At 53.7% G+C, this 10,900-nt stretch overlaps 1 protein-coding gene across 1 annotated transcript; it reads left to right on the top strand.

Annotated features, from left to right (window-relative positions):
- The first annotated feature begins 463 nt into the window (after positions 1–463).
- On the top strand, positions 464–5,845 carry SF3B4 (splicing factor 3b subunit 4). The gene is made up of 6 exons (XM_044449325.1): positions 464–614; positions 1,746–1,874; positions 2,293–2,835; positions 3,588–3,779; positions 4,263–4,433; positions 5,356–5,845. The coding sequence occupies exons 1-6, from the start codon at positions 581–583 to the stop codon at positions 5,538–5,540; spliced, it is 1,254 nt and encodes a 417-aa protein (XP_044305260.1). The 5' UTR covers positions 464–580; the 3' UTR covers positions 5,541–5,845.
- Positions 5,846–10,900: the final 5,055 nt, after the last annotated feature.

Below are 10,900 nucleotides of genomic sequence, written 5' to 3'. Positions count from 1 at the left end.
GCCCCGTGGACTCTTCCTTGGGATCCCTACGTCAGCTCAGCCGGTTGCAGTTAGGGACGAAAGTTGCTATTCTGCACATGCTCAGAGGCACCGAAAGCGGGCTGCTATGCTGCATGGACTTGGAGGAGCTGGGCAGACTCCTCATATTGTAATGGTTACAATTATACAGCCATAATGATATTTTAGTTTTTTTAACGTATTTTGCTTGTCACTTCAGGAATTCAAGGGGGAGAGGACGCGCGCGCGCAAGTATCCAACGCGCCGGGGTGGAAAAAGGCGGGAAGATGGTAGGGGCGGAAGGGGGCGTGGCGCTGCGCTCGTGCTGATTGGTCCGCCTAGTTCCTCCGTCTGAGCGGTCAGGACCGGGACCGGAAGTGACGCAAAACATGAGGCTTCGTTTCGACCTTTTCCTGTGTCTGAAATACAACATCGATAACAGCGACTTGGCGCGCAGTGTTCCGCCAGGAGTCAAGATGGCTGAAGGAGAGCCGCCTTACCTCACACACGTAACAACCGCTCCAGAGCGGAAGTGGGCTGAGGGAGGTCATCGTGGCTGCGGAAGGGAAGCGCCTGCCTCGAGATGGCTGCCGGGCCGATCTCCGAGAGGAACCAAGGTAACGGGGGCTGCCAGTGGGACGCGCGGGGAGGGCTGCGCCGCCGCGTGTGCGGGCGGGCGTGCGGGGGCGAGACTGCTCCCACTGCAGCCTCCCTCCCTCCCTCCCTCCCTCCCTGTGGAGGGGGAATCGTGGACGGGGCCGTCGGGCTCCTTGTGGGGACGGGGCGCCTCCATTTTGGAAGAGGGGTCCAAAGCGACGCTGTTTCTTGGTGAGGGCGGGCTGGTGCCTTCCTCCTGAGGGGAGGAGAGGAGTCCGCAGTTCCCCACCCCAGAGGAGGACGTATATTCCTGTTAACAAATCCCCAAGGGGCCACTGTATGCGTATTATATATGCATCGAGGGCACGAACCCATGCCTGTTCAGGCAGCATAGAAGGCCTTCAGCTCCCAGCATCTCCCAGACGCAAGGACTGGCCGAGGAATACTGGGAGTTGTAGGACTTTTTTTCCTATCGTAACACGCAAGGGATCCTCTATTATATACGTTTTTAAAACGCTATGAAAAAGGGTTCAGTTAAAGTAACGGTACAAGTGTATTCAAAATACATTTTCGCAACCTTCTGAATCTAGTTCGACAATAAGTAACGTGTATGGTGCTTTACTTTCATTGTGGGTGCATTTTGGAGCAGCTCCTGTCCCAAGGGGCTGTTGTCTAGAACGGTTTGGTGGAAGACTGCTGGCCCAACAGCAGCCCAAACATGCTGCAGTTCGACACAAGGTCACCATAAGGTTTCTAGGGTGCTCCTGCCCACCTGCACCCCCCCCCCGATGTGTTGGAGTACAGATCCTATCATCCCTAGCCATCAAGTCTCTGCTTTTTGAGGATGACGGCCCACACATCTGGAGAGTAGCAGATTGAGAAAAGATTATTTGGAAGTTTTAAACCGTTTTTCTCTTAAAAATAACATTGTTCATATAAGTGTATGTGTGGAATGTTCTGTAAGTCCTTCTCATCTACCTGCTATAAACAAGTGTAGTCCTTAACGATGCTTACATGCCCTACTCCTCTATCTTAAGTGTGCAGGGTAACTAAAGAATAGACCAGTAAAATACAGCAGCTCTTGCAAAGATTAAACATGGATTGCTCTCTGTCTGTATGACCAAGCAGGGATTTTTTTGTCTCTGTTGCAGATGCCACCGTGTATGTTGGAGGTCTGGACGAAAAGGTCAGCGAACCTCTCCTGTGGGAGCTCTTCCTCCAGGCAGGCCCGGTTGTTAACACTCACATGCCCAAAGACAGAGTCACTGGCCAGCATCAAGGTATGTGATGAAAATGCCCTGAGTACTGAATAGAACCAGCTTGTCCCTTTAAAGGGAGTTCGTGTGCGTTGGATGTCTGTCCTAGTATATCTTACTTCTGGGCTGATGGTGGATGTGGCTTTTGCTCATGAGACTGCGAGTAAAGTGCAATTCAGCTTGCTTTTCTGTGTCTTCATCCACATGTCATTTTCAAGTAGAATGAAAATTGCTTTGGCTGGGCAATAATTCCCGTAGACCGAGGCCGTTAAAAGTTACACAAATCCTCCTAAATTCATTTGGTTGCTTATTTGGGGCCCTTGAAATCTTTATCCTAGGGCAGCTTGCAATGCATATTAAACAAAAGAAGTCCAGGAGATGCAAACAGGCAGCTATGCCTTGCGTCCCATTTTCAGTAGCTATTATGGTCATCTCCTTTTAGGCTATGGATTTGTGGAGTTCCTCAGCGAGGAGGATGCCGACTATGCCATCAAAATCATGAACATGATCAAGCTCTACGGGAAGCCGATCCGGGTCAACAAGGCCTCAGCCCACAACAAGAACCTGGATGTGGGTGCCAACATCTTTATTGGCAACCTGGACCCCGAGATTGACGAGAAGCTGCTGTACGATACGTTCAGCGCCTTTGGGGTCATCCTGCAGACCCCCAAAATCATGCGTGACCCTGACACCGGCAACTCCAAGGGATACGCCTTCATCAACTTTGCCAGCTTTGATGCATCCGATGCTGCGATCGAGGCCATGAACGGACAGTACCTGTGCAACCGCCCCATCACCGTCTCCTACGCCTTCAAGAAGGATTCCAAGGGCGAGAGGCACGGCTCGGCTGCGGAGCGCCTCTTGGCTGCACAGAACCCCCTCTCACAGGCCGACCGGCCTCATCAGCTCTTTGCAGACGCTCCTCCTCCACCTTCAGTGCCCACTCCAGTTGTTACAACCTTGGGGCCAGGAGTTACCCCGCCAGGTATGCAGAGGTGTTTTGTGTGTGTTGCGGGGTGGGGATGGTAGTTTCAAACTCCTGCATAATATGTTCTTCCTTTCAATTTGCACTATCTCCACCCCAAACATCCTCTTCCTTTTCTGCTCGAAACAGTAAAGTAGCCCGGCTACTCAAGTTAAAATTAATACAGAGGAAGGCAGGACGCGCCCCAACGGAGCCAAGCTCAGGGAGCCCAGGTTCCATCTGGATGCCAGGAAGCACTTCCTGACAGTCAGGACCCCGAGGGTGTGGAATGGGCTTCCACGAGAGGTCGTTGAGGCTCCATCGGTGTGGGTGTTCAAGGATGGACTGGACTTGCACATGGTGGGCATGTCGTGAGCGGAGCCGGCTGGTGCCAGTCAGACTAGATGGCCCGGGAGGCCCCTTCTGACTCGCTCTGTTTCTATGTTTCTAATACCATTGATGCTTTATCTGGCCCTTTCCTTCCTACATGTCTCACTAGAATACAGGCTTGAACCAGGTGAAGAACCAGTTAAGGCTTCATTTGCAAGGGGGGGGAGGTCAGTCTTGTTGAATGAAGTTGAGGGTTTAATGGGGTACTTTTTCTTTCGGCTGTGGTGTGTTGCTGCAGTGTGTGTGTGGGTAGAGAGAGAGAGAGAGAGAAATGGCAAAGGGGAGCCTCGCTTTCCAATGGTGAGTGGTGGTTTTGTGGATCGTGTTGCGCTTGCCTTGTCCTTTCTTCCGGATCCTTCAATTTTCTGCCTTTTCTGTGACAGGCATCCCCCCGCCAGGATCGTTCCCGCCACCAGTCCCACCGCCAGGAGCCATGCCCCCGGGGATGCCTCCAGCGATGCCTCCGCCACCCATGCCGCCAGGTGCTGGGGCTCCAGGACCCCCTTCGGGAGGGGCTCCTGGTGCGGCACACCCTCCTCACCCACACCCTTTCCCACCCAGCGGGATGCATCCAGGTAGGTGTCGTGCTGGGGGCATCTTCTCTCTCTCCTCCCTGGCAGAAGGTCGCTGCCCCTTCCATGGCCTCCCCTTGTCAGGGGAGCCTGCCTGTGCTTGGCCAGGTCTTTCCTTGCTCCCCACGTGGGGGCTACTGGGGGCAGCTGGAGGAGGCGGCAGGCTGCAGGGAACTGTGAATGCCAGCTTTGCTGTGGGTGCTGGACCAGCATAGAGCAAGTCGGCCCCCTGATTCTGGCTAAGATTTGCAGGAATGCAGTGGGATGGGGTTGGGTGGACTCCGAGGGATGGTGGGCAGGAGAGCCTGGAGGAATGTCGCCCATGGGGTTGCGAAGGGTCGGACGTGACTTAACGACTGAGCAAAAAGGGTGGGGGGACACGGGGGGAGGGTCTGGAGTATAGCTGGGTGTGTGCATGGCACCTTCCGTGCCATCAGGGGCTACCACAGACTCTGCCAAAGCCGCCTGATTGTTCCGTCTTTCCAGGAATGCCGCAAATGCAGGTCCATCATGGCATGCCTGGCATGGGTCCGCATCACCCAGGGCCACCGGGAGCAGGGGGCCAGCCGCCCCCCCGCCCTCCTCCGGGCATGCCCCACCCTGGGCCGCCACCCATGGGCATGCCTCCCCGGGGGCCCCACTTCGGCTCACCGATGGGTAAGTAAATTTCTGAATTCCGTTTCTGTTTCAGTTCTGTAGCACCAGGGAGGCATGGGGGAGAGTGGCAAAAGTTTTTGGCTGGGCCAGTTTCCTCCTGATGCCTGCATATACCTTGGTGTGAATTTCTTTGATAGACTTGTTTATACTGAAATAACCCCCAAACGATTCCAATTTTAACATTTGCTTCTGGCGGGTTATAGCCTGCCAGTCAGTTTGCCCCCACCCTGGTCTCCCCAATGCGCATCATCCCTAAGCAGCATGATAAGGGATAATGGGAACTGAAACACCTGTGAGTGGATTCGGAAGTTACTCAAAGCTGTGGATTCAGTGCCACAGCCGATGTGTGTGTCTGAGAGAAAATACCTTTGTGGCTGAGGGCTTCCTCCCTCCCTGCCTCGCTAAATTCGCAGTGTTCCAGTTCTTTCTCCAGCCACCGCCCACGTGAGGAGTGCGTGCACAGTCATTGAAAAGTTCCTCGAAAGCCAGAGTTTGCAGAGTTTTCTCACATGCACTGAGCTTCGGACTACATGTAGGACCCTGGTTTTGAGTGTGCTTTGTGGGCTCTTGAAGCAGTGGATCCTGTCATTTTTGCAAACTTTTCTGGGCTTCCCCCACTGTTTCTGCCCACTGACCTCCCCTCAGGCAGCCTAATTCCAGTGAATCAATACATGTTGGGAAGAAACTGCCTAAGTCTTCGGTATACCTCAAGTTCTTGTAAGACACGTTAGCGAAGAGAAATTCTTTGGGATTTTTCCTTCCCACAAAAGAAGGAACTCTCAAGGAGTGTTCCTAAACTTCCAAAAGAGGGTTTGTCTGATTGTGAAGCTTCCGGGTCTGCCTGTACTTCAGTCTGGCCTTTGGTCCAGAGGAGGAGGAGGGGCGTCTGGGTTTGTCTAACGTGTGCCTCTTAATCTTCCAGGTCACCCTGGTCCCATGCCGCCCCATGGGATGCGAGGGCCTCCGCCCCTGATGCCGCCCCACGGATACAACGGCCCCCCACGGCCACCTCCCTACGGCTACCAGCGAATCCCCCTTCCGCCCCGCCCCGCCCAGAGACCCATGGTGCCTCCGCGGGGGCCCATGCGGGGGCCCCTGCCCCCATAAGCAGCGGCACGTCCCAGGCCAGCTTAAATGCAGAACTTCTGACCATGGACCCCTCCAGGCTGTTCTTTTCTGTTTCTGTTTGGACATACATTCCAGCGAGTCGTGTCTCACTTCCTTGTGTGAAAAGCTCTGCCGGCTCCTGCAGCAGCATCAAGGTTTTGCTCATCTTGATTCTTTTTAAGCTTTCCATTGCCTCTAAAATGGTATTCTGGTCCCACAATTCAGTTTTTAAAATATACCTCTTTGTTAAGCCCAGTTTTGAAATGCAGTTTGCAAATAAAAGTTTGCAGAGATTCTCCTTGGAAGACTTTCTGTGGCGGCTTTCTTTAACAGGGCCTCCTTTTCTGGCATTGGTCTCTTCTGTAGATTTGTGGGGGTCCTGCCTAGCGCCTGTCCATAATGGTCTTGCAGCGCGCTCTCCCAACCTGGAGCCCTCCAGATGCTGGATATGGGTTCCGCTAGCAATGGCAAGGCTGGCTGGGACTGATGGGGGTTGCAGTTAGAAGGCAGCAGAAATGGGAAGGCCAAATCGAGTGTCCCACAAGCTTGGTATTTCTGGTTGGGGTGAGAGTAGCTTTCTGGCTATTTGGGATTTTAAATTTCTTGAAATCGCTGCTTGTTCTGGGAAAGTTACCGTGAAAGCCATTCACCTCTGGAACATAGTGTACAACCTTGCAAAGGTTCTGGATTTCTTTACACGGGGACTTCAGATCCCGTTTCAGAGCTGCACAGCTCAGAACCTGCAACAAGCTCTTCAGGGGCTCTGAAAACTTTGTTCCTGATGACAAGCCGACCTTTTCATGCTCTGGCCCCAAGGCTGGACGTCAGGAAAAGCTTCCTCCCTGTCGGAACAGTGTGACGGTGGGACCAGCTGCCTGGAGAGGTGGGGGGCCCTCCCACACTGGGGACATTCAGAAAGAACCTGGGCAGCCCTCTGAGTGGGGTGGTGTGACCTGGTGTCCTGCAACAGCAGGGGGTGGACCTGATGGCCTTCGTGGCCCCTTCCAGCTCGGCTATTCTGTGATTCTGTGCTCTTGTGAGATCCTGTGCGCTGCTGGCCCTGCCAGATGGGCAGATCCCCTGACACATTGAACAGGTGGGGGCAACTCCCTCCCCGCAGTGCCGGTGGGGGGCTCTGGTTGGGCTCCCTCTCCACCCTTCCCCTGCCCGGTCCCAGCAAACTAGCTCAGAAGAAGGGTCTGGAGAAGAGGAGGAGGAAACGTGCCCCCCCTTCCCTGTCCTCTGCAGTCGCTTCTTTTCCCTCACAGCCCACGGTGCCCTGCGAAAGGCTGTGGCGTCGGGAGGATCAAGAATCTGTAGCAGCGCAAGGATTCCTGTGCCCGCTCCAGGAGGGAGCGTCTGCCCCCACCCCGTGGGGCATGTCCGGATGCCCGGCCTTCAGCTTGGTCCAGCCTGCCCTCCCTGCTCCGCGAGGGCCTTTCGCACCAGCTTCACCTGCCAGGGCTAGTGGCCTGAGGCTTCTCCTGGCAGCAGGTTTGTGAAGAAGTTGGAGCTTTCGTGCACAGGGTGTACCTCTGGCTCTCCCATACCCTTTCCCCTCAACGCCCATCAGGCATTGCGCTGGGCCCCCCGACTCGGAGAAGCGGCCTCCAGTTCTGGTGAGCAGGGCAGCCCTGAGAAGTGTTCCCCGAGCAGCTCCCCACGCCACCTGCCCTGGACACCTGGGCAAAGCCAGCAGACCTGCCTTTGGCACAAGTCTTAATTGACCGGGGGCAGGGGGAGTTCTTATGCAGGTGAATGTTGTACCGGGCCAGTCCTTGCCATTCACTGATGCATATAAAAAAACTAAATTATCAACCTGCTTCACGGACATTCCAAGTGGTTGGTCTCAGTGGATTACCTGTGCCGTTTGGACCACGTCTTGTAAAGAATCCCAGTTTAACCATGGTGCATGAAGGACTTCCTTTTATCCATCCGGAATCTCCTACCGCTCACCTTGACGGCATTAGGACAGAGGGGGAGAGTGCTCATCCATGCCCAAGGCATGCCAAAGCCATAGGCTTCCCCCCAGCCCCCGAGGCCAGCAGGGAGTGGGGTGGTACTGGTCCCGGGGCGGGGGACCCAGCTGCCGTAGGGAACAGCCATGCCTCATGCGCCCCCCAGCCGCTGGCAGAACGGGCCTCTCACCGGGGCAGCATGGAAAGAATTCCTCATCCTTGCACACTGGCCCAGAGGACGCTGAAATGCACAAAACGGAAGTTTCTGCCTCACCTGGCAAAACATTGAGCTTCAGGACTCGGGCCCACGCCTGGCCTGGCCTGGCCTGGCCTGGCCTGCTCCACAGAGGAGAGTTGGGAAGCTCTGGAGGATGCCTGGGGTGGGAATGCTGCTGCCCTTGCCGTGGGGCAGAAAGCTGGCAGCCAGGTGCTTGAGATTTCACTCCGAGTCGATGGTGCGAAATTTGTCATGTGTGTTCACCGGCTCCATGGAAAACGTGCTCAGTGTGATCATGGGAGGGAACTGATAATTAAGCTGGCATTTGAATTTAAAATCTCACACACACACACACACGAACTTCGGAGCATTCAACACCTTCCGCAACAATGCGCAAGGAACGCCTTTAGAGTGAACATAAAAGCCCTTTTTGCTGACTCCTCTCTGAAGCCTCCATTTTGAATAGCAGCTGCCTTTCAGGTCTTTTTCAGACATAATGGATGCCGATTGTTTCCTGTGGGCGCGTGGCAAATGCGCACCTTGCATGCTGCATCCTGCCTCCCTCCAAAGCAACTTTGTCTCTCAAATGGATACGAAGAGCAAAGCAAGATTTTGGCAGTAAGCCTGCTGGCTATCCAGATGCAGAATGGCAAGAAGACGATCCGAGATGAGACTCACAAGCAGAACTTGGAGTAAGAAAGACACAGTCAAGCTCTTTGGGTCCTGAATATTTGTGCTGTTATATTTATTTTATTTATTTATTAAAACATTTTTATGCCGCCCCATTCGCCGAAGCCTCGGGGCGGCTTATACTCTCTGCAGAAGCCTTGAATCTTGCCATGTCTGGAAAATAATCAGATCAGTCCCAGTGCTGGAAATGGTTACTGGAGTCCAGGGTGTGCGCTCGCGCTCGCTCGCTCGCGCTCTCGCTCTCGCGCGCGCTCTCTCTCTCTCTCTCTCTCTCTCTGTGTGTGTGTGTGTGTGTGTAGCAACTTACTGGTAGTGAAAGGAAAAGCCTAATATATTGGAATTTATCAACTTAAACACAACATTTAAAAATGCTAAGTGCATCCCCGTCATAGCACCCTGGCAAATGAGAGCAGCTTTACTTCATCCCAGGTTTCCAGACAATAAATCCTTGGGTATCTCCATAAGCAGGATGGCCAGTAACTTAAAAAAAGCATGGAACCGGGAAGCATTTTTAACACACAAGAACTGAAAATTCAAAACCTGGACCTAGAAAATCCTTGCTTGGGACAGACCTTCTCCTTCTCTGCCCAGTGCCTTAAGTCATTGAACCAGCCCATCGCAAGCATAACTGTGTTTCAATGTATGTTGGTATTTTTAATGGGAATACTTAATTATTTTGCATTTTGACTGTTTTCAGAATTTTGTTGGAAGGCACCTTGGTCCTTTTCAAGAGAAGGGTGAATTCATAATACCAGTGATAGCTTATTATTCCAAAGGCATGGAATTGCACAGCTGGCTCCTGCCAGCAGAGGCCGCCTGTGAAAACAATGACTCTTGAAGAACATTTCTGGATTGTTCATGTATGTATTGGTACATTTGCTGGGGACAAAAATCACAGTAACAGAAGGTCTGGGGCAATTTAGTTTGGTGCTCCAATTTAGTTTGGAAAAAACTGTTCCCTTTGTAGCCCTGTATTTATTCCCATCTGAAACAGAAACAGAGCGGGTCAGAAGGGGCCACCCGATCCATCTAGTCTGACCCCCGGCTCCAGCCAGCTTCACTCATGACATGCCTACCATGTGCATGTCCAGCCTATCCTTGAACACCTATCTGAATACTGGCTACTATCCATGGAGTACACCTGGCTGGGAAAATTCACCCTTAAACACAATGTGTGTGTGTAACTTTGGTTGTTTGATGCATATTTGTTTTATTTATTAAATATTGAGACTATCCGACAACCAAAGCCAATTTAATCAATATTGTGTGTGTGTAACTTTGGGCCTTTGGTTTATATTAAATTAAATTAAATTAATTAAATTTCTAGACAGCCCAACAGATAAAAGATGTCTGAGCAGTGTACAAAAGAAAGCTTGAAACAATCTCTCCGTAAAGTGTGGGATTTCAGAGTAAGGTAGAAGTCCCGGGGCCGCCCACAGACAGCAGGGGGAGCAGCTGTTGTGTGACGGGCAGCTGGCAGAGGGTCTGGGAGCGCAGGATCTCTCGGCACCTCTGCCTGCATTTGGGTATGGAGACGGGCCAGGCTTGCTTGGGAGCGTCTCCTCCAGATGAGAGCCTCTGTTTTCCGCCAGGGCTTTCCCACCCCCAGCAGCCCTGGACGAGCAGAATGCAAAGCACCAAGCGTCACATTGGGGGTGCCTGGCCTGTTTGCCCCGTCGTGGAGGACGCGACTGAGCTGCGAGAGGGGAGCTCCCACGTACACAGGTAGCCGAGCACCCGCATTCTTGCCCCAGGAGCAGCTGTGGCGGAGCCGTGCGTGCGGACGTGGCAGGCGGGAGTGAGGGAAGGCGGGCCCCCCGCCAACGGCGCCAGCCGCAGACCTGCCACTTCGACGGGGCTGGGGAGCTCGCTGTGGAAAGGGGGACGGAGCGATGCCTGCAGGTGTGCGAGCGGCGGATGCCCGTCCGGTCCCGCAACCGTGCTCGCCAGGTGTGCTCCAAGCGCCGAGGAGCACTTCACGTGGGCAGCAAAGGCGAGTCCCCCGCGAGCCCTGCCCTTGCCCCCCCCCCCCAGCGTGGGCGGCAGCTGTGCTGGATTGGGGGGGCGCAGGGAGGGGCCGTGGCCTAAGGGCATCGCTGCCATTCGGGGCCGTGCGGGGGCTGGGCTGGTCAGAGACGCTGTGTGTGTGCAGGTGGGCTTTTGTAATTGGGTGGGTTGGAGGGTTTTATTGTATTTTTATTGCATTTTAATTGTATTTTATTAGATTGTTTTAATGGATTCATGCCTGGCTGCTACCATGGGGTTACCTGGGGAGCGCGTGGGCGCCACCACTGGGGTGGTTTTGGGCAATGGTCAATATGGCGTTGGGGGTTTAATGAGTCAGCATAGAAGAAGGAGGGACAGATGGTTGACACCTGTTCCCCCTTCTGGTTATTCCCCCAACCGGAAGGTTCCAGGTAAGCTTATCAACCGCCCCTTGGGCCTGACGGTGCTGCTGCTTAATGCCAGGTCGGTCCATAACAAAACATCCCTCA

This window comes from Varanus komodoensis, unplaced genomic scaffold, assembly GCF_004798865.1.
Source record: "Varanus komodoensis strain SLA01 unplaced genomic scaffold, ASM479886v1 scaffold57, whole genome shotgun sequence".
NCBI classification, from domain to species: domain Eukaryota; kingdom Metazoa; phylum Chordata; class Lepidosauria; order Squamata; family Varanidae; genus Varanus; species Varanus komodoensis.
The sequence above is the reverse complement of the archived record's forward strand: the minus strand, read 5'-3'. Positions and strand labels throughout refer to the sequence as shown.

What these genes read in the sequence shown, in the direction of transcription:
- SF3B4 (XM_044449325.1), top strand. Translation starts at nt 581, where the DNA reads ATGGCTGCCGGGCCGATCTCCGAGAGGAACCAAG. An exon ending in GATCTCCGAGAGGAACCAAG is followed by an intron (nt 615 to 1,745) that starts GTAACGGGGGCT and finishes TCTCTGTTGCAG; the next exon opens with ATGCCACCGTGTATGTTGGA. An exon ending in ACCCAGCGGGATGCATCCAG is followed by an intron (nt 3,780 to 4,262) that starts GTAGGTGTCGTG and finishes CCGTCTTTCCAG; the next exon opens with GAATGCCGCAAATGCAGGTC.